This window comes from Opisthocomus hoazin, chromosome 2 (assembly GCF_030867145.1).
Source record: "Opisthocomus hoazin isolate bOpiHoa1 chromosome 2, bOpiHoa1.hap1, whole genome shotgun sequence".
Lineage (NCBI taxonomy): Eukaryota > Metazoa > Chordata > Aves > Opisthocomiformes > Opisthocomidae > Opisthocomus > Opisthocomus hoazin.
In genome coordinates, this window is record NC_134415.1 from 95,238,901 (window position 1) to 95,264,846 (window position 25,946).

Consider the following 25,946-nt stretch of genomic DNA (forward strand, 5'->3'; position numbering starts at 1 on the left):
TCATATGTAGGATTTAGGCTGCATTTGATGATAAAGCTATGCCATATTTTAATCTGTCCCTGCTCATCTAAGCCCCTTCAATCCAGTCAGATCCTTCCTATGCAACTGGGACTGAGGCAATGTGGCATAAAAAAGATAGAAAAAGGAATATAAGGAGAGGACATGTCATAAGCACCCTGTCAGTCACTGGCAAGTAACATTAGAATTTGGGGTCCTCACTAGTCCAATGACAGGAGCCTGACTCTAAGAAAAGAGTCCAGGATATTACCTCTCTTTGTACTTTCCATGCTTTTGATACTGGTTGAATTATCAACACAGGGGCTGTTGGCCCTGCCATGTGTTTATTTGGATCATAACAACACATTTATGGGATCTTTGCTGAATTAACTCTATGATAAGTTTTCTCTTGTCCTGTTTCAGCAGTTCCCCTTAAATAAGTATTTTCTTCTAATTAATAAGTATTTTATTGTAAAGGCAATATGTCTCACACATCAGACAAGCCTTCCTCTCTGTCCTAGAAACACCCACTTATTTTTCAGACTAATCTGCTTTTTCATACATGTCAAACCTTGTCATGGTTTTAACGATGAATTATTCAGACTTCAAAAATTTTGTCCTGATGTCACCTTGAATATTGCTGCCAAAAACTTTAGTTACCATATTTTAAATTCTTCTTTTTGTATGCAATGACATCTTAATTTTCTAAGGCCAACTCAAACTAAAAGTTTACTTCCAAATTAACATTGTAGGTATATGTTCCTCTGTAGACATTACCTACTTTGCTGAAAAAACCCCAAACCCACACCAAAACTAGCGGCCTCCCAAAATTGACACTATTAACAGCTAGAAATGAATCAAGCTGTATAGAAAAGTGTCCACTACAGTATATACAAAAAAGTTACGAATACAAGCTTCTTGGTGCTGTGTTTATGAAAGCAAATAAAAGAAAATCCTGCTGATCAATTATCTGAATGGCTTTAAACTTTTTTTTTCCTAGAATCCAGTTAAATAAAAATGTAATTTTCCTTTCTCATCATGCAGATTATTAAAAACACATAGAAACTCTCACCTTTGAAATCTACTTCTCCTTGTTTTTTTAGTGAGGCTATAAATATGACAATGTAGGTCTCAAGAGACATCAGGGAGAGGCCTGGCCTTATTCCAAGGATTTCAGTTTTTTAATTTGAGAAATTTTTATCTGCCTGAAAACAAAACCTGAAGAACAGTACCATGCACTTGAGAGACCTGTATGGACATCAAAGCACTTTTGATTAGGTCCCATATGAATAAGACTACTATATCATATTTTGAAAATTGGTTTATCATACTTTGAAAATATTTTTTTATATTTGTCTAAGTTCAGGACTAGAGGTCAGGAGCTCTGAATTTTAATACTGACTGACAGTGACTCTGTAGATCACCATGGTAAAACCGCCTCAAATTTTTTCCTCAGATATACCACCTGGAAAATGTGGACAATGATGCAGATCCTTTCATGTGAGAATAAGAAAGGAGAGTTACATCTTTGTTTAAGGCACCTCGGAGATTAAGCCAAAGCACAGTAAAAAGTTACCACATGTCAACAGTTATCTTTCCTTCTGCCCTAGAACCACCAAAGAACACTAAAAATCTTAGACATACCTACATAGGTTTTAAAGGTAAAACTGAGATAGTCATCTTTGTGAAACCACAGAGTTAATAAAAAAAGACAAATTGGTCAGGGTAAACACTAAGTATGTTAACTGCATGTTTGTTTAAGAAAAGAGAATGAAAACAAAAAAAATTTGCTAGAAATTATTTCTTTTAAGAATACTAAGACAACCTAGTATTATTGGGATTTTTTACATGATCAAATGATGTACACTATAAAATTTGCACCGTTCCAATTTACTCAATTACTATGTTGTATGGTAAAAGAAAAGGGATCAGCTAATACATATGGGTTTAATTCCATAATAGCACAGATCTTTTTAGGGTTTTTTTCAACACAGGAAGCTGAAAGCCAAGCATCTAAAAAGTTGTAAATAGAGGAATATTATAGTAAAGCACACGGCTGAGCCATCTGGGAGTCTCAGGATAAAATTTCTCGGTTCAGAATTTTCACAGACACAGAGGAAAGCACAGCTCTGAAAATTATAAACAAATAGAGCTTACTCCAAAAGACATGTTTTCTTCCATTCATATTCAGTAAATATTAGGAAATAAGTATTGGATAATCATGGGAGAAAGGGGTTGATGTTTCCTTCAATTCAAATTTTGCTTAAATATAGTAAAAAAGTGATTTCAAGAACAGATGATAACAAAAGTTACTCTAGTAAGGGAAATTTACTAACCAGGAGTTATAAATGGAATTAAATCTACTACAATAAGCCTATGGAAGCAACAGATCCCTCTCACAAAAAAGTGGAAATTGAAGGGAAAGAATGAAAAGAGAAAACGTTCACACCTACCCTGAATAGGCTAGCAGAACAGGGATAAGTGGAAGCAGATAATATATGGTCACTTTCTTAGACTGAGAAGCCAAAATATCCCTAACACAGAGAATTCGAAATCATTCCAGCAATCATTTGAGAAGAAGCTCCTTTGTCACTTTAATTAATAATATAATTCTTAATTCAAGTTAACAACCTAGGGTTAAATCCTGAGGAAGAAACAAAACCTTGAACAAACACCTCTGGTCTATACAAAAGCTATCAAAGAGCTTAGTGACAAAATCCTCTGCCCCAATTGGTCAGACTGCCTGGGCAGCTGGGCCATCGTGGTTAATATAGTTTGTAAAAGGTAACAGACTTACAACTCGTTAATATCCATGTAGAATTTTTATATTTTCTTACAGAGCATTTCAGGGATGTGCTTTGAGATTTCATTGGCATTGGATCTTTTGCTCTCATACCATATATCATTCAAATTATTCAGTGTCTCAGCTGATCTGGTGTTTGGCCACTTGTGGTTTCTGATGAACCGAGAGTCATGTTTTCACAGGGGAAATTCCATTTATGCAGTTTATGGTTCATAACCTGACAACGCTGTGGAAAAATTACTTCAGTTTCATTTAATGACAAACACTATATGACTCTATCATGATCTTAACTTGCCTTGCAACAATTAGACACTTATAGGCCTACAGGTTGAGGCCCACTGGCATGCTTTACGAAGTAATTACAATCACCCATTGCCTTCATTGTATAACTCCCTGTCTTTCATACAATATTCATCATATTCAAGCAGTCAAAGTTTTTCCATATCAGAGTACCACCTACCACATAATATATATGTCATTACTATGATTTCTACACAGTAAGAATTGGATGTTCATTCTGAAGTTAAATAGGAACCAAGACATATATATGTACACACACATAATTATATATCTATATATACTGACATATATGGCAGAACTTATCCCATTCTTTAATTCAAGTACTACTCTTTTTGTAACAGTATGTTTTTTAATTATTTTTTTCTTATCGTTTACCTGCCCGCTTTTCTTTAAACATTTAATTAACACAGATTGAAATTGTCAAGATGTGTTTTTACCTTCCTTATTTTCTCTTGATTTACCTAAGAACATGATAATTAATGTTTGTTATACGCAGTATGACATTTCTTCTTTCTCCAGTAAACTGATAATTTTTCACTCTTACTTTGAAAAGATCGTATTACTCTTACTAAACCTGTTCCTTTTGAACCTGTTATATACTCTCATTCTTCTTTTGCACATTTTTAAATCATTCCTCAAAGCAATTTTTTCTGTCAATTCATCAGCTTTCAGGCACACATACACCATATCTTTCTTATATTTTCTCCCTTGAAGTTTTTCAATTATCTACAAATTTTACGCTTTTCTTTCAAAACATTTCTTTCAGAACATATTTTATTCTGTTCACATCTATCTTTATTGTTCATCTGTAACAACTGTGTCAAATGTACGAAAATGCAACCAAAAAAAAGTATTTCCAAATTAACTTTAACATATTTATTAATATGTATGCAAAATTTTGGAAGATAATCTAAAAGACACTAACTGCTCCTGCCACACTATCCTGCAAAATGGCATATTTCAGCTCACTTAAATGTGTACCTTATGTGTTATTATTTACATTTTAAATTTCGCTGCTATGACATGTAATACTGCATCACAAACACTTAGGAAGTGGGACCAAATGAGTCCTGAAGTTTTGTGTGCCTTTTTAAGATTGTGGTTCCTATGCTTGAGGCTATTTTGATACCCTAGAAGTATTTCCATTTTTCATAACTGAACAGCTCCATAAATAAAACTTAAGACTAGGTCTTCAATTCTTACTCACTGGTTTCTCTTGTTTCTACTGTAGCTGTTCCCTTTGCCAAGAATAGTTAAAGATCTATTGAGAAACAATGCCGGAGCATTCACAACACCTATCATCCAGTGGCAAAGAAATGTACTTGCAGTCTGTTCTGATTCATACTTCTGTTTATGTGAGGGAAGGATAGAGGAGTGCACTGTGGAGTAAAAGAGGGAGACTGGAAACAGCTCTTTCTTTCCCCAAAGACAATCAAACTCCTGTGCAGTTTTTGAAGGAAAATGTTTCAGGGTCCACTTCTTGGTACGGGTTCAAGACTACAAACCTCCTGTGAAGGGAGATGTGCCCTGAAGCCCCAAGAAAAGATAAGAACATCCTAAAAGTATGCAGATTTGAGGTACAACTGTTTCTCATATTACTTATCTGCTAGACACCGTTTTACACTGTAAACTGCTACAGATATGCTTCACTTTTCCCAAGCTCCAGACTGCTACTTATCACTATGTTGTAAATTTCGCTACAGGGTGATATGCTCACAAATGAGATGCTGCAGCACGAAGTTCAAGCACTTGAGTGTCCTTTGTGGATCTAATCCAAAGTCAGTTTTGAAAACAAGATGTAGGGCTTCTGAAACTTTTACCCTGTGTGACCTGGAGGTCGCATGTTGAGATACCAGGAAATAAGTTACCAGGTATCTGGAGTCCAGGTTCCCCTGCATGATCACAGGACATTTCTCCTAAGCACATGAATTCACTGAGGGCATTGACACCAATATAATGTAACAAAAAGAACTCTAAGGTTCATGCCCATTTTCCAGTCATGACCTTGCATTTGATACCTACTGCCTATGCAATGTATGTTTATGTAAATGCTTACTTTTTATCTTTTCCAGAAATTCCTAATAAAGTAAACCACGGTGAAGCCAAACATCTTGCAGATGCCTCAGGGTCAGACAAAACAGAAAGAACAACAAAGAGGTCCAGAGTGTCAACCATAAGGCGAATATTTGACATGGCAAAACACCGAACAAAAAGGTCATCCTTTTTCTCAACTGGTGTGAAAGTTTGCCCACAAGAATCAGTGAAGCAGATTTTAGCCAGTCATCAAGCTTACTATAGATTAAGAGGTAAAATGATGATTGCAACATGTACTTCCTCCCCAAAAGTATGTATTTTAATTGAGGAAACACAATAATTTTCCAGAATCTTGTTCTTTAGCTCTAGGCAGTGTCTGTGATATTTGCTTTGTGCTTTATTTTTACATAGATAATCAAATGTTATGTAGGTAGGTAGGCAGGTACCATCATTGCTACTCAGAATTAATCCCGCCAGCTCAAGACAAGTAATGAAACTGTTTTTCGGTCATTGCACAAATATATTAGTGTGTCTGTAGTTATATTAAGTCTGTGTTAGTGCTGCTATGCTACAAACATGGAGATAATTGCCAGCAACCCTTTCTAAGACCTTAGTCTTATTTTTTAAAAGTTTAGAACAGTTTTTCTGCTGTTTCTCAATTAATTCACTCTCTCTCCAGCCCTTTCTTTTCTTCGCTTGACCATAGAGACCCTGTAGAGTTACCACTCCTGTTTTAGATCCCTACAATGTATGGTGCAAATAGACCTCTTTTTTATATTTCCTCTCTTCCTCCCTTTCCCTTTCCCAGCTTTTCATTCTGTGGATGCTCCAATTCATATTAAACAAATGCATATTTTTGTGCTGCAGCTAGAAGGTCCAAAGCTAATTCTAAAACCTAGTCAGCACTCCTGGGGTGCAAGTATCTAAGGCAACACCTACTTCCTAAACCAACTTTGCTTATCTATTTGTCATCTATATTGATCTCCAGCCTCTCACATACATGTATGTAACTTTGCAGCTCCTCAGCTCTCTTTCAGGGAGCCAGCTAGTTCCCTCTGAAATGAAACCTGGTTGTAAAGTTGCAAAAATTTTATAACAGCAGTCACTTGCTATAGGCAGCTTGGCAACCAGTGTCTGTAGCCGTTCCCATAGATACAAACATATTTGGTATCCACTGCGGGACTGAAATCCAACCCAAAAAGCATTAGACAGAATTCTGAAACATATTAAAGAGGCTGATCCAAAAAGCCTTTCTTAAATACTAGTTAATCCTGAAAGTCCCTAAAGCTCACTGGTCACATCCCTGATAGGGCTGAAAACAAGCTACTCCTGGGACAGGCTGGTATCAATGACCTGAACTCAGTGAACTGCAACTACAACATTTTTGTTAAAAAACTGATGATGACAATGCTACCACCTTTTTGGAGAGCAGCACATCAGTTTGGAGTCAGATATTGGGCTATATAAGTCTTATAGTGAAGAAGGTTTAAACTTGCAGCTGCTCTTTCCCAGCAGAGTGTCCTACACTCACAAAATTCACTGAGTCGGTGTCATCCAGTTCTTCAACTGAAGCTGGAGTACTTTCCAAAAAATAAAAAAAAAGAACAGATGACTACAGACAAATAATTTGTACACTGGGTCAACTGCTAAAGGTGTTTCTGTTCCCTTGATTAGTTGCATATTTTCCATTACAATGTCTTTGGTTAAAACCTCAAAAAAATCTTTCCTTCTAGGAAAAATCAGAACCAAAGACTTCTGCTCTCCCAGCTGAGCATGCTAACTTACCTGACAAAAGACATAAATGAAAAAAAATGTAGAAGTGAAAATGTGGTGATGCAACCATTGTCCTTGGAGCTGTAACTACAGTACAAGCCTTCATGAAAAGACAATCTGGTAGCCACATTGGAGTCTTACAGACTGTGCCTATCTGTGGAACAATCTTACCTTCATTTTCTTTTGTAGACATACATTTAGGTCTGTTCTTTTCCTTAACCTAAAGTCTAGGAGACCCCTTCCACCCTTCCAAGTCCCACAACACATTTAGAACTATAACAGCACTGTGGATCATATCTTTCCTTCAAAGAATTTTACTGCTTCCTAAGAAAAATTAAACAATTTTTGTTTTCTACACATATATATATACATATATATATTCTGTGCTTTCAGGAATGAGCACACAACACAAAGCAGCTCAGCTACAGGAGCTCAGAGAGGTGCTGTTGGATAGCCTGAGCCTATTGTGACCCACCATAGCTTAAGTCACCACGAAGGCAGTTCCTCATGTGGGGCAAACTGGGAGCATGCATGGAATTAGCTACCACACCTCCTCAGCTGCCCATGTGTCATGTTTATCTAAACGCTGGTAACTGGATTACCTTTCATCAGATAGTATATCTTTAATCAGCAGTTACTGCTTAGAAAAACAGATACCATAGAGTTGTGAGAAAAAGACAATAGAAAGCAACCTTAACAGTTGGCTCATAATGAATAAATCTCTTCAAAAGGCAGCCTGTTCCTTTTTTATAATCTGGCCACATCTGCTCCACGTGCAGCTGCTCTACTGGGAGCGCAGGTCATTCCTAAAGTATTACTGAGGTGCCCTAGCATAACTAGGTGAGTGCATCCCTACAGCAAGTTCCGAGAATGCCTAGAGAAATTAACTGCACGAATTTCAGAGGCACCGATATTTTAGAGAAGGCAGATAATTATCTCATTCTAAGTCAAAGCCTGTATCAAGTACTGAAAATAAACATCCCATCTCACAGCATTGAACTTTGCGAAGTAAAGTGCTAAAGGCAACAGCTTTTAAATTGCTAGCAAGTTTTTGTTAAAATGATTTTTCTAATATGTTTGAAAATCTCCTTCTCTAAAAGCATTTAACTTTAAACAACATTTTGAAGTGTGTTCCCTCATCTTGAGTGAGCGTCCATTATACTTTCACAAAGCCAAAAATACAGCTGGCTTGGTTGACTCTCTCTATACCAGAGGAATCAACAGGTAGTGAGAGTCACCCACGAATGGGAAAGTACAGTGACAGCTGAGATAAACTGACCTGCTTCTGTTTAAAATGCATTGGTTCTAGCAGCCACCTAGCCCTATTGGTTATCCTGCACAACTGAGGTCACAGCCCCTGCAGAGGACAACCTCCATAAGTGGATATTTCTGCAGTTAAGCAGGAAAGTCCACACAGAACAGCACTCCCTGGCTGGCTCTGTGATAGCTTGGGGATGTCTTTGGACCACCCAATGATTTTAAACACAACTCAGGTGCAGCCAGGACTCATTGTATGTTTAGTTTGAGGCTGTGCAAAGTGAGTCAAATGAAACCCAGATATTTTGGGTGTGGGGAGGGGCCGGTATCTGAACAGAAACCCAAAGACATATTAGTCTAGTTGGTCAGGTAGGCAATAACTGTCTGGAGGAGGAAACAGTTCATCCTCCAGAATCTTTTAGAAATGGTTTCAACTTAAAAAAAGAGGAGACTTCAGCAAGATGTTCGTAAAAGCACACTCAGAAGTATAGCCCCACCTGGTGATCTCTGACTCTCAAAAACTCGCTTCTGCAGGTATATCTAAGACCGGTGTTATCAGGATCATCAAGGGAAAGTAAACCCTATAAAGTATTTCCGAGCAGTCATTTCTTTCTTCCCTCCCTCACGTACTCATGCCATGATCCTCACTCACAGTGTTACAGAGCAAGGTCTTTGAAGCAGGAACTTCTCTTTTACAAGTTTTCCCCGAAATGCCTGACAGAGTTCTGACTGCTAGAAAACAGATCAAAACACTGTTAGCCAAGCCGACATATGTATTCTAATATATTTTGTAATACTACAGCTGAACTTCACAGCTTTCCTGCATAAAGAGTGAGCCAACAGAATATATAAAAGTATTAGTCTCCAGTATTACATATGTTTTTTACACAATCTCACATAATTTTATCTGTTTGCATCTGGTAATTGCAGCTCCCTTAGAGCCATTCCTGAAAACCACCTTTTCGAATTCTCTCTTGCTGTCTTAGAATTATAGAACAGTTTGGGTTGGAAGGCACCTTTAAAGGTCATCTAATCCAACCCCCTGCAATGAGCGGGGACAGCTTTAAGTAGCTCAGGTTGCTCAGAGCCCCATCCAACCTGACCTTGAATATTTCCTGGGATGGGGCATCTGCCACCTCTCTGGGCTACCTGATCTGGGGTTCAAAACCCTCACCATAAAAAATTTCTTCCTTATATCCAAATATATCTCAAATTACCCTCTCAGTTTAAAATCATTACCCCTTGTCCTACTGCAGCAGGCCCTGTTAAAAAGTTTGTCCCCACCTTTCTTACAAGCTCTCTTTAAGTACTGAAGGGTTGCTATAAGGTCTTCCCGCAGTCTTCTCTTCTCCAGGCTGAACAGCCCCAACTCCCTCAGCCTTTCCTCACAGGAGAGGTGTTCCAGCCCTCTGGTCATTTTTGTGGCCCTCCTCTGGACCTTCTCCAGCAGCTCCACGGCTTTCCTGTGCTGAGGGCTCCAGACCTGGACACAGGACTTCAGGTGGGATCTCACCAGAGCAGAGCAGAGGGGCAGAATCATCTCCCTCGACCTGCTGGCCACGCTGCTTTTGATGCAGCCCGGGATACAGATGGCCTTCAATTTTTCCAGAAGCATTGAGATAAACATAAAACCATGTACCTGCTGCAGAATGTCCCTAAGATTTTGAAAAGACTAATTACATTGAAAATTTTGAATATAATTGAATCATTTTACCCTGCTGCATTTAAAAAATATTTTTTTCTATTAAAATATTTTGTTACACATGTGGGGAATATAAAAATCTTAAATATGTTCTGTTTAACTTGTTGTATGCATAAACATACTAGTGTACAAAACCTTTGTACACAGTCAACATTGTGATTGTACATTTATAATGAATGGTAGATTTTTTTTTTCCACCTCCTTGTTTGATCCACTAGAACATCTAGAACGTATCTTTGTAAGTATGTGCCTTTGAGGTGAAGGAAGTGTGCTTTGTGTTTGTTCCTTATTCATGATGATGATCTCAGGCCAAATTAATGTCTCTTTTAAAATGAGGGAAATTAGCAGTCCTTAACTCTAAAATGGTTAATCCTTCAGTTTAAAGGCAAAAGTCTGTCAGCTCAAAAATACCTAAAAGATGTAAATATCTAAAAATATCTAGAAGTTGGATTTATTTACTAAGTACAGTAAAATGTGTAAATCCCAAATTGCTTCAAAAAGGCTTTCAGCTTTACTTTTCGGTACAAAGCATCCACCCCCAGCCCCTTTCTTCTTACTCAGTTTGCCAGGAAGCTGTGTGGGAAGCCTTTCGTATTTTTCTGGATCGGATTCCGGATACTTCTGAATATCAGAATTGGGTTACTGCCTGCCAGAGGGAAACCTTCTGCATATTCGACATTGGCAAAAACTTCAGCAATTCCCAAGAGCACCTGGAAATAATTCAACGGGTAAGGATTACTAACATTTGTTTAGAAACTGGGGGAAAATTCCAAGTGCCTCTCTGTCTGCTTATGTAAGGGTAAAGTGTTGCCCAGGAAGAGGAGGGGGCACGTGTTAGAAGGAAAACATAAAAGTACAGTAAAAAAAGAACTAACAGGCTTCTGCTCAATGGTTGGATACACCCACTAGTAAAATGCTGTTTTTCTTAATTTTTTCGCAGCGAGTAAAACATAGAACCTTCCAGGAAAGGTAAGTAGCACAAGTAGAACCTTGCCACTTGGTGTTACTGCCTTTTTTTGAAAAAGATATATGTAGATGCATGTGGATGTGAACAGATATACAGATAGCAATGTGGTGTATTTGGTGTGTGCTGTGAGAGATGTGTATGCTGTATGTATCATAATACACTGTAATCAAATCACAAATAATTAAGGTGGCCAAATGTCTGAGCTGGCTGTTCACTTTGAGACACCACAGAATGTCTGCTTAGACTAATGTGAGCATGAAACCCTGACAGAGCCACTGCTTTGTGTTAGACTAGTGCTGACTGGGAATGTGACAAAAGATTACCCACAACCACTATAATTCTCAAAAGGAAAGTCAGAAAGCTGAACAAAAGTTTATCTGAGAGGTTACATTAAGAAATAATATAAAAACTCTATGCCTTCACTTTAGCTTTCCACTGTATTTTTACACGTCATAATCGTGTTAACTAATGTGATGCTTTATTCCATAAACTCTTCGAAAAAAATGTATGCTGCTGGCAATGCTTGGAAGTCTGAGAATGGCAGGGTTAAAGTTACAATACCAAACTCTGTCTCTCTGCATATAAATACTACAGTACAGCCAGACAAACCATTGTCCACAGTGTCTCTGACTAATGCATTATTTTTTCTTCAATTTTTCTTAGTTTTTCAGGTGTAGCAAATCATCTTTTTCATTCATAAGTTATGTCTCATGATCACAGAAGTCTTAGGTATCTTTATTCACTGTGACATGGGAGCTTTGCGTGTTCTTCTTTCTCAGAAATGTGTTTTTAATAATGTAGGGCCTAATTAAACTCCCCTGGAAGTCCAAAGGGAGGTCTTTTCAACTCAGTGTAGTGCAAACAGCAGCAGCAAGGCAATAAGTGAAGCGACTGATCTCAGAGTTCTTACGCTCTTTGAGAACAGTATGGTTTCCCCCAGACACAATCCAGAAGGTGAAGTAAATTCTATGAAATTACTCATATTTCAGCTGGAAACGCAGCCATGATTATGCATTGTTGGATTTCCCCTCTACTACTGGCTGGTTTGGGAAATGTTTTGTATCTTCTGTAGAAGCCATGTGGACAGAGCAGTCTCCAGTTAAAGCCACAACACATAATCAGTTAACATTGTGAAAACATTACAAACAATACTTTACTTCTCACCACACAAGATAACCAGAGGATGTGGTAAATCAGGAGGTGTTCATAGTCTTTATTTATGTTATTAAACACCAAGGTCCTGTATAGAAATGCAGCCCAGCCATCCTTTCTCTCTATGCTGCATGTTGTCTCAGCTAATACCACACTATGCATTTGCAGCGCCCTTGGTTCTTTCACTCACATCATTTTTGCACAAACACTCCACTTGTGTGCACAATAACAGCTATTTCTATACAAATTTAGAGGAACGCTTTCTTCATTTGTTTCCATGAATGGGCTTTTTATTTTATGCTGTGATTTTTTTAACGCTCTACTTACAACCCGAAATTACTGAAATTCTTCAGTCCTCAACTTCAGGAAAGAAAATCTCAAAATGTCACTTAGAAGAATCCAAAGGTTTCCAAAAGCTACAAATTACTAAAAATTTGGGTTTAGAGCAGAAATTATTCTATAGTCTTAACTGCAGGAATCTTTGACGTATCTATTGTGAAATGTATTTATATATACATACCACTTCTGCTTTTCAGGGAAGCTAACAGTCTCATTTCCAAAATTTCTTAATCATCACATGCCTGTCAACTTAAAACAGAAAATAATATCAATAACACCAAAACAAATCCTGTGATGTAAGGCAGACGATCTGTACATCACACCCACCATCTTCTTACTTGAGTTTTCATCTGTCAGCCATGGGGACCATGGTAGGCATCAACCCATCAATATTACATCCAGACCCAAACATAAGCATTCCTACAACCTGTAATAATCTTCATTCAGGAATCTGACTTGAAACTGTCATTAGTTGGAAGCATCCTTACGATATTGTAATGCAGGCTGACAAATGAAAAATAAGTCTACTCATTCTCTCCTCACACCAAACCATGAAACACCCTTAGAACCATAAAGTGTCCATTGACTCTAAAATTATAAGAAGGCCAAAGCCCTCACTGAACTATCTTGATAGGATGAGATATAGCAAAGGAGGCAATAGTTGGTTTAGACAAGGTACAAGAAGTCTTGCTTCCATTTTAGTCAGTGGTCAACCATTCATAGACTTCAAAGAGAGAAGAAGCAGACCCTGAGCGCTGATTTAATCTCTGTGACCCCATCCTTCTGATTGCCTGGAGAAAATCAGTCACGAAACTTCATGGCAGACTCCTGACAGGATTGGTAGTTCGTGGTGGAGGAATATATCAAATCAATATTTTTGTTCATTGTAAGAGAAAATACCATATTGAAGGAGAGGAGAGGAAGTATATAAACTGTTGAATATAAAATATTATCTACTGTTCCATTGCCTGTTTAACCAGTTTATCAAATATTCCATTAGAAATAACTTCTCTCATTTAAAGTACACTTTATATAGGGGTCATGTATACTATTTTTTTACAACTTTGCCATTGCTAGTACAGCATGCTGATCATTAAATCACTCATTTCTATTTGATTGATAGGAAAGATGAAATATCCACAGAGAAAACAGGTGGCAAAAAGCTGGAAGACATTCCTTCCATTTCTACAGGTAAAATCAAATCTGCTTGCTGTGCGTCTGCCCATTAAATAGAATTGCTAAAAGCAGTGATTCATAGATCTTAGAAAGCTGTAATTTAATGAATGTAGTAGAAGCATGACAAGTTCAACGAAGTACGATGAAAATGCTTTAGCAAAATCTTCTATAAGAAGAATTTTTCGATTTCCTTACAGCATGTCTACTACTCAAATGTAGCATTCCAGGTTTGTTTCACTGTCTTTAAAGGCATATGTTTTCCTAGTTTCAGGAGAGTAAAGCTAATTTTCTTCAGGAATGTTATGAAATAACATTTAGCATATCAGCTGCTGCATTTTGTTAGCCAAAATAAGCAAGCAGATGAAAATGAAGAATTACTTTAGCCAGAAAGTCACAGTGATGTCACAACATTAATTGGAGCAGATTATTCCAATCAGACCTACCAACACTGTTGTGTACTACAGTTCTTTAAAATGATGTTAGGAATTTATTAAGTGATAAAAATCTGTAAACATGAGCATTTTGGTTCAAGGAGGAAACATACTGCACAAATGTTTTTATGAGGGCTAAATATGATGGAATCTTATTAATTGCGACTTCCAGCATGGTAATTTTGCCTTTAGGTAGAAAACTCTGTCAAAGCCTGTGATTACTTTAAATCGAGCCCTAAAGAAAGGCGGCTATCATAGAGACAAAGATGTCAATTGGCAAAATCAAATTTAGACATTTTGTGATATATAATGCAGTGTGAGAGGAAATGATCAAATATTCTTATTTAATTCACACAATTTCGTTGATGAATAGTCGGTGCAATTTTTGCCTTTAGTAACACACATGAAATGCTACTGATGTTTTCACTTCGAAAGAAAGGTTGCCTATTGTACAAAAAGTAGCAGCTTTACCCATGCCATAAATGATGACCACCTTTCACTGGTGCGGGCTTGTGCCCAAACACACCCTCTGTAAGCAAAGCTTCTCCAGTGAGCAGACACCCGACCAACACAGAAAGGGGAAGATTTTTGATGTGCGAATCTGTTCTTGCCTGATTTTATTTTAACTTCCCCCAGGCTCCCCTGGCATTTCCCTCTCTCCATATGCACCAGTACCTAACGGTACGCTGCTGAACGAAATTGTTAACGACACGAAGACTCCAGTAAAGGTGAGGGCAGCCTATTTTCCTATCCCACTTTTTCACTCTCCTCCTCTTTTTGAGCTCAGCTAGCAGAAAAGAGAAAGAGGGGAAGCCTTATAAACACTTCATGCTTATAAACCATGAGGGCTCCCCTCTGTTACTGCTAGTAGGACTGAAGGGTTTTATTAGCAACTTTTCTGTACTGGAATAGTGCATGATGTTTCTTGCATACGTGGTAGAAAGTATCAAAATATGGCAACCAGCTTTTAGGCAGACTTTTCATTCATTTAATAAGGGGCCTGCTGCCTGTTTTGCACCATTTTGTAACATTGTTCTTCATCAAATAATGTAAAAATGCACACCTTCTGAGCTTTCCACAACACAGGGGACAGGACTGCACCTTCTCTGTCTTCCTCCTGCCAGACAGCCAGGAAAACAGGGAATCTCTGCTGCTGTCCCCTTGGAGCAGCCGTGCAGCATGGCGCCGGGCGCTACCCCCTCGCTGCAGGTGAACAGCAGCTACCCTGGTCCGCAGGTTGCGTCTGAGATGGGGTGGGGGTGAGAGAAGGGGCTGTTCTTTTCCCTGTCCTGGCTGCTGCGCCTGGGATGGCAGGGAGGTAGCCCTGGCCTCAGCGCAGCCACATGGCTTCACGGAACCTTCTGGAACATCCCTCTGGAGAGAGACCGAGGCCTCACCAGGGCCCGAGGGCTGCGGTTGGGCCCTGCCACCGAGAGGCCTCAGGCAGGAGCTGCGCTCTTGCGTTTCCCCTCCATTTTGTTCTGAGGTGTTTTTTTTTTCGCTTTCTAAAAAGTTTGCCTTTCTGGAGCAACTCCTCAAAAAGCCACTCTGGGGTTCTTTTCATTGTTTGTGTGTGCTGGCTGTGGGAAGAGGCTCTTGCCACCTCCTCCCCACTTGGGTGAACTCAAGGTCTCAACGCTGCCACTGAGAATTTCGCCACCATTCTCCATCCTGCCTCTGCAAGCTTCTCAGCTCCAGGCACAGGAATTGCGCCAGAGTGATCCCAGATAAATACTTTTTTTACTGTCCAAAATGATTATGTCCTCAGGATCTAAGAAAGCAAATTAATCTTAATATTGTCAGCTGTGTATTGCCTACCTGTATCATAGCTGTTGGAGTGAAAGAACAGCTAGAATATGAGGGGAAAATGGTTTTAAAATCACTTATTTATGATGCTTGAGATGTACCAGGAGATCAGCTTTAACCAGTTCCTCTGTGTTATAGGTGTCGTCATTGTGTCTTGGCCCAGTCCTTTGTGACCAGACACCCAAAGGCTGGCTCCTCAAGAGTCACAGATCAGCTGTACAGAAAGTGCATATTCCTTCATCTTCTGTTTCTATGATAGAACATTACAGAATGCTGAGCCACATTTTTATATATGACACGAAACATACTTTCCTCTAAAACTGAGGCATCCTAAGGAATGACTCAGCAGAGCTGACCTACATGAAATCAATGGGTGCAGAAAGTGTTCACTCCTGTTTTACTCATTCTTTATTACGTTAACATCTTATTTTCTCCCTTATCCCCTGACACACAGTAATTGCACATATTTCTTGTTCTGCTCATTCTTGGAAGCTATCAAAGCCTAGGTGTTATGTATGGACAGATGTCGCTAGCAGCCTTGTGCCAACCCACCTGGCAGCAGAAATGGAAACCCCATCTCCCTGTGGGATTCAGGCTGATGAGTTTGCTGCTCTTTTGGGCCAGTTTCTTCTTGATCATTGTCTTGCTCTTCTTGTGTTTGTTTGTTTATCTAAGGTATAAAAAGCCTGGCTGAGTGTAGAGTTGTCCTTGAGCAAATAAACACACAAAAAAGTGTTTAAAGAATACAGAATATGTAAGTACTGTTAATAAGCATACACATGCAATGTACATGCAGTAAAGAAAAACTTGTTTTGTGTTCCAAGACCTTCATATTTTTGACAGGCAAACTTTATAGTACTCTGAAAGGTTTTATTCAGAAAAAAAAAAAAAGATTTTTTGCATGACAAAATACTATCCCTGCATTTCACTGCCAATGTATGTGTTGACATTAGTAAGAGGATTTTTGAAGAAGGACTGAGAGATTGGCAGAAGGCAGGAGTCTCCTGGATGGCCTCTCTGCATCACCTCTTCAGGCACTTGCGTTCCAAGATTTGAAATTTGAATCTCACCTCTGTTTGTGAATAAGGAACAAGAGATTCCTTCTGATCTTAAAACTACCAAATATGTAACTTTATATCTAAGATGACTTAGGAAATCTTTCTGAATACTTAGTGGCTTTCCTCCTTGTGGCCAGCACATCGCAGCCTACAAATGAATTGGCTTTTGGAGTTTGAAATTATTAAAACAAAAAACTAGTAAGTGTAGGCCAGAACTGCAAACAGTGTTGGGAAACAGCAAACAAAATAGCAGTAAAGTCAACTGCACAGGAAAGCTGTAACACAGGTAGGGATATTTCTACTTATCAGGTAAAACCAAATGCAAACGTCTGAACATGAAACAGTAACAGAGAGTCTGGCAGTCTGCTCTGAATGATCAGGAGTTTTCTGACAGTAGGATACTAACCAGCTTTTAGCATTTGCTTGTCACTCTCCTTGATGTCACACACTTTCCTCCAAAGTGGCAAGTAAAGCTAGGTGACTTTAATGATGATGGAAACAAGAAGACCCAGTAACACTCTCTGTACAGCAAATGACTTGATTCTCTTCATCACCTTCATTTATGCATATCAAAGGCAACTCTCAAGTCACAGTAGTAGCAACTTGTTTGCAAAGGCAGAAAAATTAAGCCAACAGATGTAGCTTGGAACTTTTGCCTTTTGTAGTACATGGTTCAGAAAGTTCTTTCGGGGACGGGCTTAAAAGGGAATCCTTCTACCTATTATATACTGGAATGTGGGGCAAAAATCACTTAGTTTTATTTCTCCTCTTTTCCTCTCCTCTTCTTTTTCCAGGAGCTGGGAACAAATACAGTTCCAGAACTGCCTGTGGAGCAAATGGTAGAATTCAGTGTCACTCTCACTGATCAGGAGTACACAGCGGAACTTAATGATCCCAACTCCCCGCAGTACCGACAACTAGCTGCCAAATTTCAGCTACAGGTAAGGAGGCTGAGTGAACACCAAAACGTTGGCTTTGTACCTTGGCTGAGATTCATATTATGAAACTACCTTCACCATGAAACAGAATTATAATCTGCTGCCCTCATTTGCAACAGATAATTCCTGTTGCCTCAAGACCTTCAGTTTTCCTTCATGTACAGGCAACTTTTCACCTGGTTTAGGCCATCTGTTCAGCTACCAAACTAAGAAGCCAACATCTTTGTCAGCAATAGAGCCTCAGATAACTGATGAACAGAATAATTTTAGGAATACCATTTGGGCTTAATCAGGAATTCATGGACAGTACTTTGTCATAATTTAATTTCTACAATAAACCTAATGAGAAATGTAATATAAATGTTAAAAGTAATTAGCTACTGTTGTCTGAACTATTCTTCAAAGGACTTCCAGGCATTTTATTGTGCATTGCCACAGTTTCTGTAAGAACTGGGACATCTGTGGTATTTTATTATAATTCATAATAGTAACTGAATGTTCAGCTTAATAGATAGCAGTTAATGACTTGAGGATCCCAAAAGGTTTTCTTAGTAAAATTAACTAAAGCTTCTCATCAGTTTCACAAGCGTTCCTTAGTGCAAGTTATTTCACTATCCTTGTTCAGTTTCAGATAGGCATAGAAAAATTGTGAAGAATGTGCTGGCAGAGCTGATAAAAAGTAACTTCTCCAGAGATTTACAGTATTATCCTTGAACAGAACTGTCTGCAGACTTTGTTTACTAAACATATAATGGTGTAATTCAGCAATCTGATTTTTAAGTTATTAATTTAATTAATAGAAGGGTGAGAAATGCAGTCCCTCAACTGTTAAATTATTTTCCATTGTCATGAAATTTTGTCTGTCTACTTTAAAGAGTCCAGAGCTGTTCTGAACATGCAGTGTTGAATAGAAAATGATTTGTAGTCCAGTACCATGAAATACACCTGATATGCTTTCCTCCAAAGATAGACCATGAAGAAGGCAGAGGGTGATCTTTATACAAAGCAGTTTTAAAAGGGCACTGAAAGGGTGAGAGTGAGGAGTTTTATTCAGAATTAAAACCTCATCCTACTACATGAGCTCCTGTACAAATTCCAGAGAAGCCCTTACAAAGGCTGGAGCCATGAGTTCCAAGCTCAGTTTCTAATTCATTCTAGGACATGGCAAAAGGGAAAAGCTGCAGCAGACATTACACTGCAAATATTTAGAATTACATCTGTATACCATAACAGACATTTAAAATCACACAAAAAACAGAACACAGATTCAGATGCTTATGCTACTCAATGAATAAAGATTCATTTAGCAAAATGAATTTAGGGAAAAGGAAGCTACATATGTGCGTACAGTTAAACGAAAGCATCAACTTCATTATGATATAAAGAGAACCAATGAGGGACTGAACAGAGCCCATGCCAAGAGTCAGCTGGAAGTGCAGGCTAAAATGGGTTTCAGTTGCATAAACATGGATATCTGGTGCCATTTTAGGTGCCCCACGTTATCCAGCACAACTGCAAGGACCTCTCAAATATGAGAGCTGCACTCTTTTAAACCAGCAACTGAGCAGAAGATGACCTTAATGCATCTAAAATCATAGTGCTTGACTAAGTTTAGGAAAACTAATTGCATCCTAGTGATTTAGGTCCTTAATCTCTGTTACTTTGAGTGAACATTAGTCACATGAATAACTTTTAAAGTCTTCCCATGATCTAATTGCTGCTTCTGCACCATCTCTACTAAGTCAGACTAAGAACGAAATGAAGTATTTAGCTCAGCACCTTTCCTACTGTCCTCTTGTAGGAGATGGGCAAAGTGAGTGTAGATGGTAGGCCATTTTCTGCACTAGACTTCAGCTTCTCCTCTGCTTGGTGCAAAGAAAAAGCCATCTAGGCTGATACAGTGGGGCTGATACCTAGTATTGTGACTATATACTGATCTTCTGCTACTTCTTCACCTCACTTACACTAGAGATGCAGAGAAACCTCTGGGTCTGACTGCCCATTCCCTACCTGTTCTGACAGACTGTCACACATGAATGGATGAGTTTTAAATGTATGCTGGGTTTGAACAGAATTATATAGCTAAGGAAGAGGAAAGATCTCCATATTAGTCCATATACTTTTTAAGTGATATGATGAATCAAAAGGACATGATTCCTCAAAAGGCTTTTTCTCTTCTTTTCAAGAGCTGAGTTCCCTCAACTCCACAGGTTTTGCTCGCAGAATGAAAGGCTTAGACAGTGTGTTGCCTAGTACTTAACATGACCAGGAAGTGAATCAGAAAGGAATTGTGGATCTGTGTGTTTAAAACAAATCCCTTTCCTCTGACATAGTACATGTACATGAAATATTTCATTTGACTTAACTGTATAAATGTTGCTACAGTTGGAAAAGACTAAGATCTACAAGCTGGATCTCAAAATGTTAATTCTTGAGGTGCTGATAAAAACACTTCTTATCCTGAAGTCTGAAAAATTTATATAGAATTCACTTTTTCTGCTCATTGTTTATTCTTCATATTGCCTCTTCTATTCAAAACCACGTAACTGTACAATTTTCTACATTAGAATTAAAAATATATAAAGTTATTCTATTTGTACAAGACACTTAAAACTGTTTAATTTATAAATGATTTGTCAAATAATATAAATCTATCTGCATTTGGTTAATATTTCTAAATAATTAACAATTTACAGTTACGGTAACTTGAATCACAAAATTATTCATGAACCAATACTGCTGAAAATAAGAAAGACATTTGATTCATATTGTTTGTATTATGAACAAGATTATCACTGATATACGTAATTAAATAACTAAAAACATCTGTATTTTGTATTTCATTTTGCTTATTAACAGGTAATATAGGCAGCATATACAAACCAAATATTGTGTTTAAGTTGAGCAATAATGATATCACAAAGAGGGCAGTTGAGAGCATTTGCTAAACTCTTTCTGAAATATGAAAAATATTGTCCAGGTAGTCAACCTGTGCTTACTTTTTAGTGTTAGAACTTACACTGAATTAATGATTTTATGATTTTTTATAGATGCAAAAAATATTTGAGAAACTTCCAGGATTCAAAGAAATCCACGTATTAGGATTTAAGTAAGTAAGAAAACAGGAATCATTTTTCTATTGTTTACTAGGGTTCTTCTCTTCCTTCTTTCCCTCCAACGTGAAGAGATCTATATAACAGCGGGGTGTGTATTGCTATAAGTAGTTTTCTGGGAACAACAGAGAGACAATACAGAGAGAAGTGCGAACACACCCCAAGTGAGGCTATGAGGTTTTGAATTACTAAGCAGAAGCAGCTTTGATTCCCTGATGAGTGAAGCAATCAATAAATCCTTTGAAATTGTTTGCTAGCAACGTTGTATTAAGAATTTTCTTAAAAGAGAGTTAGGAGTATGGATACTTAGGTGGCTTTTTTGTGTGTGTGGATCCTGTGCCCTTCATGGATCACAGTGAAGGTGCCTTGGCAAGAGAAGGTTGCAGGAGGATACACGTCCATACATATGAATGCTTTCCACTAGGTGTTTCCCAGGTGTTTCAAACAATTAGAATTGTTTCATTCAATTTGCTTTCTGTCTTGCCATTATTTTAGTGTTAGCTTCCTTGTATGTATACTGCTAATTCAAGCTACTGTGTATTTTTTCAATTGAGAATCTACAGAGGAGGGGGGGATCAAAAACTGAGAATTTGATATGGTTATGCTTTTATAGATAAGAGCACATTATGTAAAGAATCAAGGGAAAAACAAATTACTAATAGTAGGAAATAACATAAAATTGAAAGGGAATAAAGAGCAGGAAAATAAGATGTAAATTGATGTGGGCTTACGGCACAGCATCAGGAACATTCAGTCCTTCCAGTAATATTTAATACACTTTGAAGAACATTCCTGTCACCATGCAATTTTAGACAAGAGTATACGTCTTCCTAGCTTTTCTCTCTGCAAAAATTGCTGGGGAAAAGAAGACGGAAGAGAAAGCAGAGTGAAAATTAGTTGCTTACTTTTTGAAAAATGAATGTGAGAAAACTAAAAGCTAGCTACTGCAGAACAAGCAGAGAAAAACTGTAGTAGTATCTCACAGTTACAACATGCAATAACTAACCTCTTTCAGCTGCAACTCCAGGAGATCTGGGATCCATTTCTGTTTAGTGCCTTGGTCTTAGGAGCTGATATGAAAGTACTTTCATCAGTGTGGAAGACCAGGATTGCTTCCCATCACCTAGTAATTTAGTTAGCTCCTGAGAGTTACAGATCAGCAAAGACAGGTGTTGCTGTCCATTCTCCATTAGCCATATTGCTGCATGCATTAGCAGCATTTCACACAAGGCAATATGGAAGGACAACATTGGAGCTATGCTAGAGAATTCATCAGGGAAAATAACAGGGCATTATATTACAGAAGGTCAACACAGGCTTGTCTTCCAGAGGTAATTAATAGGTCAAGTTACCCCCGTGACTATCATCTGAGTAGGCACCAAGTGTGGTAACTGTAATAGTTGCTACTACTGTCACAGGTGTTCATTGTCACCATAAAGACATAGATTAGCAATGACAGTGCTCAAATTGCACCATTTGTAGTGGAAAATAGGAAAGCAGATATTTCAAACTCTCAAAGTAAAATAAAATTCTTGCTTCACCACTCAAAATGGGGAGATTCCCATTGTTCAGAAGGGAAAAAATGAAATTATGGAGAGTAGGCTGTCATTTTCATACCCAGATAAAAATTAGAGATGACACATAGAAGATAAGATAAACTGTCAAAAGGTGTTTTTCATTTACTGGTACACATGAATCTTTGTCTTTCTTTCTTTTGCAATCCTTTGTCACATCCTGTCTTCTGTGATGAAATGAAGACAGAAGAAGGAAAAAGATGGGTAAGTTTCTGTAATTTGTAATTAAGATTAATCATTTTATAGCCTATCAGATGTAGATAGATATATCAATAAATGTTCTTTAATTTGAAGCGACAGCGTGAACTGATTTGTGTTCTGCCTAAGTGCAAAATCTGTTATATAAAGCAGCAGGGACAGCTTTTACCTTAATCTGAAAGGTTTGTGTAATCAGATTTTTTCAGGATGTCTCTGAAGGAAGGAAAATTATTTGACCTAAGAAAATTCATGTTTAGATGAGTAAAGATCTCTACCTGTCATAAACTGAAAGTGAAAAAAAAAAGGGAAACTTCATTTTTTAATTTTTATTTTTGATCTGCTGTTTCCTAGCTGTGTTTCCGTATACACATTATCTTCAATAGCTATGTAGAATTTGATTTGTTACCTCCATTATCAGGCCAGATAGAATGGCAAAGAGACCAGTTACTAGCTTGATAAAACACAGGGAGCTTTTGACTCGTAATACAAACAGCTATAGAGTCTTATGCTCTTGCTTAGAAGTGCTGCTAGGGAACAATTTGTCTAGCAGTTCCCACAATTTCTCTTTTACTCGTAGCTTAAAAGGAAAAATTGTCTAATGCTTTTCCTGAATTCTTGCAGTGTCATACAAATGTAAATACATAGCAAATACTAGATAAAGTGAACTTCCTCTCTCTCCAGTTATTTGATATTATAAAAAGCAACATAGTTGAGTACAAATATTTTACAATGTACTCATTATTTTTCATTTTAATTAGGTGAATTTACCATTTATGAAAAATGATATATTAACAATTGTAAAAATTTTAGCCTTCTGTTAAACAAATACATCTAGGGAGAAGCTGTACACATTCATTTGGACTTGGAAAAGCTAACTCCCATTGTGATATGTGATTTTCTTTCCACATTAGCTAACTTACTTGCTGTTCTTCAAAATGAGCCAAAAGTTGCCCAGAAGTGATAGCATTTTTGCTTATTTGCAGTTTTATGAATTTTTTAATCCCTTTTCATAGGTTCCTGTATAATTAATAGGTGATTATGGCTTCTAAGAACCCCAGCATGCATTTATAACCATTTGAACCAATAATCATTGACTTCAAACTGTATTACGAGTTCTACAGGTCTCTGAGTAGTCACATTAAACTGGATTATGTTAGAACATTTTTATAATTTTTGATATTGGAATTTTGATTAAAAATTATGAGTAGAAGAAAAAAGGTTTAAATATAGCAAAAGTAACTGGAACATGACAGTCTCATTAGAAAGAAGTCTATCTGCCTTATTTTTACAGAAGACAGTATGTTATGCTTGCATATACTTTTGTTTGTTTGTAAAATCAGTCCTCAGCCAGTAACTGATTTTGATGCACTGGGCATTTTTTTCACCTTCTCCTTGCAGATCAAGCAGCACTATAGCACGATATGTGGTAAACTTTGAGAGAGATGGCTCAGAAATCAAAAGCACGGCAGATGACATCTCAACTATTGGATCTAATATGGTTGAAAATGAAAAAAATCCACTTTCTCCAAAGGAAGAGATGGAGATATCAGCAAGTAAACTCACCGTAACCGACCTTCAGCAACTGGTTGCCATCGCACTCCATGAAGACCAGTCCCTGCCAATGGATCTTGGAACACTTCAGTTTACTGATGGTCAGTAGGCAGGCCAGTGCCAGGCACAAGTCTGAACCTTGTCCTTTCAAACTGATGCAATTTCAGTAAGGTCTCCTTTGCTTATCTAAGAGATTGTTTCCATTTGATGTATCCCATTCTCCTAAGTGTTGCATGGCATCCGAGGGATCCACACATCTAAGTTAAATTTTATAGTAAATTGTGCCTTTATACAGCTTAACTTCTAATCACATTGGAGGATCTGTTTCTTGGTTGGTTTTTTTTTTAGAAAAGCTGAATATTTTACACACTAAGACAAATAAGAGGAGAAGGGAGGAAAAAAAAAAATGAATTTTCAGTATATTGTTTAAATTTCCCAGTATGGACAGTCTCCTTTCTTTAATAAGACAAAAGTGAGGGCTTCCTCTAAGATAAATTTAGCTTTCTGAAAGCTAAGTCTCAATTGTAAGCAAGACATCTAACCTCCCACTGAAGTCAGAGACAGACACCTTGAAGAGCATTTGCTCCCAAGCTCAAATCTGTGGTGTGAATCACACTGTAAAGGTGCATTTTGCACTCTGAAACACAGAAAGAATGTAGACGAGAAGAAGAGTGTGAAGACCCCCAGCAGAAGGTTGAAGGGCTGCACGCTGTTCAGTAACCCAGCTAACAAATATCCCTTCATAGCCCGTCGATTGTTCTTTTCAAAGCTAGCATAGCCCTAGTTTTGGGGAGGTCAGCTAAAAATGGGGAACATAATTTAAAATATTTTTTCATAGATATATTTACCAAACTGTTTTAAAACATGCACCAAATTTTAGCTGTAGTGTTTCATTTACAGACAGCAGCATTTTATTTTCAAAAAAAAATACTTACATGAACTAATACTGAATAAAATGAATAAAATGTATTAAGAATTTATTAAGAATAAAATGTCATATTTTAATGTAGATTAAAAGTCCCATGAAAAAATTTCATGGATATGGAACACTTTCATAATAACTATTTTAATCAAGTTTTTCCCCTCTAGTTATTTTTAACAACCAATTTTAGAAAAACAGCTTGCATGCAAGTATGTTCAAAGAGCTCTTCTGAGGGGGTGAAGGGAACAAGTGGGCACTAAAACCAAAACACTGAGAGTAACAATGGTGTGGACTCTGGGTAAAACTGAAAGAATTTAGGCTTAATGAACAACACAGCATAATGACTCATCATAGCCCATGCAGATTTAACTGAGCGGTTCATACTTCAGCTGATTTTAAGCACTGATCCATAGTTCAGCTCTCTGCAGATCTATCCCATTTATACTAAATGAAGAGTACAAAGAATACTCCATATAAAGTTCCTGTTTTCCTCATAATTGTCAGTTTAAATGAAAATGTATGCCTCTTTCTTCTTAACATGGATTTTTTAAAAGTAATTTTTTGGTGAAGAATAGTTTGAATACTGTTGTTTTTTTTTTAATGAGTTGATGTGTTTTGATCAGTCTTCAGTGTGCCACTCCTGAAATACTGTGCACGCTGTTTCTATTTTTTCTTTTTTTTTTTAGAATCTCTTATACCACCTAGTGATTTGGATAATGATATCCAGGCCATGGTCACTATTCCTCTGGCAGGCCCTGATTTGGTAAGTTAATACTGATTGTTATATTTATTTGTTTCTCCACAAGAAATAAAATTAAACAGTGTTAAGATGTACATAAATATACAGAAAAATGC

General features: G+C 37.6%; 1 protein-coding gene across 1 annotated transcript in view; it reads left to right on the forward strand.

Annotated features, from left to right (window-relative positions):
- Nucleotides 1-25,946, forward strand: part of IMPG1 (interphotoreceptor matrix proteoglycan 1) — a 60,752-nt gene that overhangs the window by 7,430 nt on the left and 27,376 nt on the right. Inside the window, exons 2-11 of the mRNA XM_075410575.1 lie at nucleotides 5,173-5,406; nucleotides 10,428-10,594; nucleotides 10,807-10,835; nucleotides 13,448-13,515; nucleotides 14,568-14,659; nucleotides 17,590-17,736; nucleotides 20,784-20,842; nucleotides 22,604-22,624; nucleotides 24,017-24,270; nucleotides 25,778-25,854. Of these exons, the coding sequence (XP_075266690.1) occupies nucleotides 5,173-5,406; nucleotides 10,428-10,594; nucleotides 10,807-10,835; nucleotides 13,448-13,515; nucleotides 14,568-14,659; nucleotides 17,590-17,736; nucleotides 20,784-20,842; nucleotides 22,604-22,624; nucleotides 24,017-24,270; nucleotides 25,778-25,854 (1,148 nt within the window). The remainder of the gene's footprint in view (nucleotides 1-5,172; nucleotides 5,407-10,427; nucleotides 10,595-10,806; nucleotides 10,836-13,447; nucleotides 13,516-14,567; nucleotides 14,660-17,589; nucleotides 17,737-20,783; nucleotides 20,843-22,603; nucleotides 22,625-24,016; nucleotides 24,271-25,777; nucleotides 25,855-25,946) is intronic.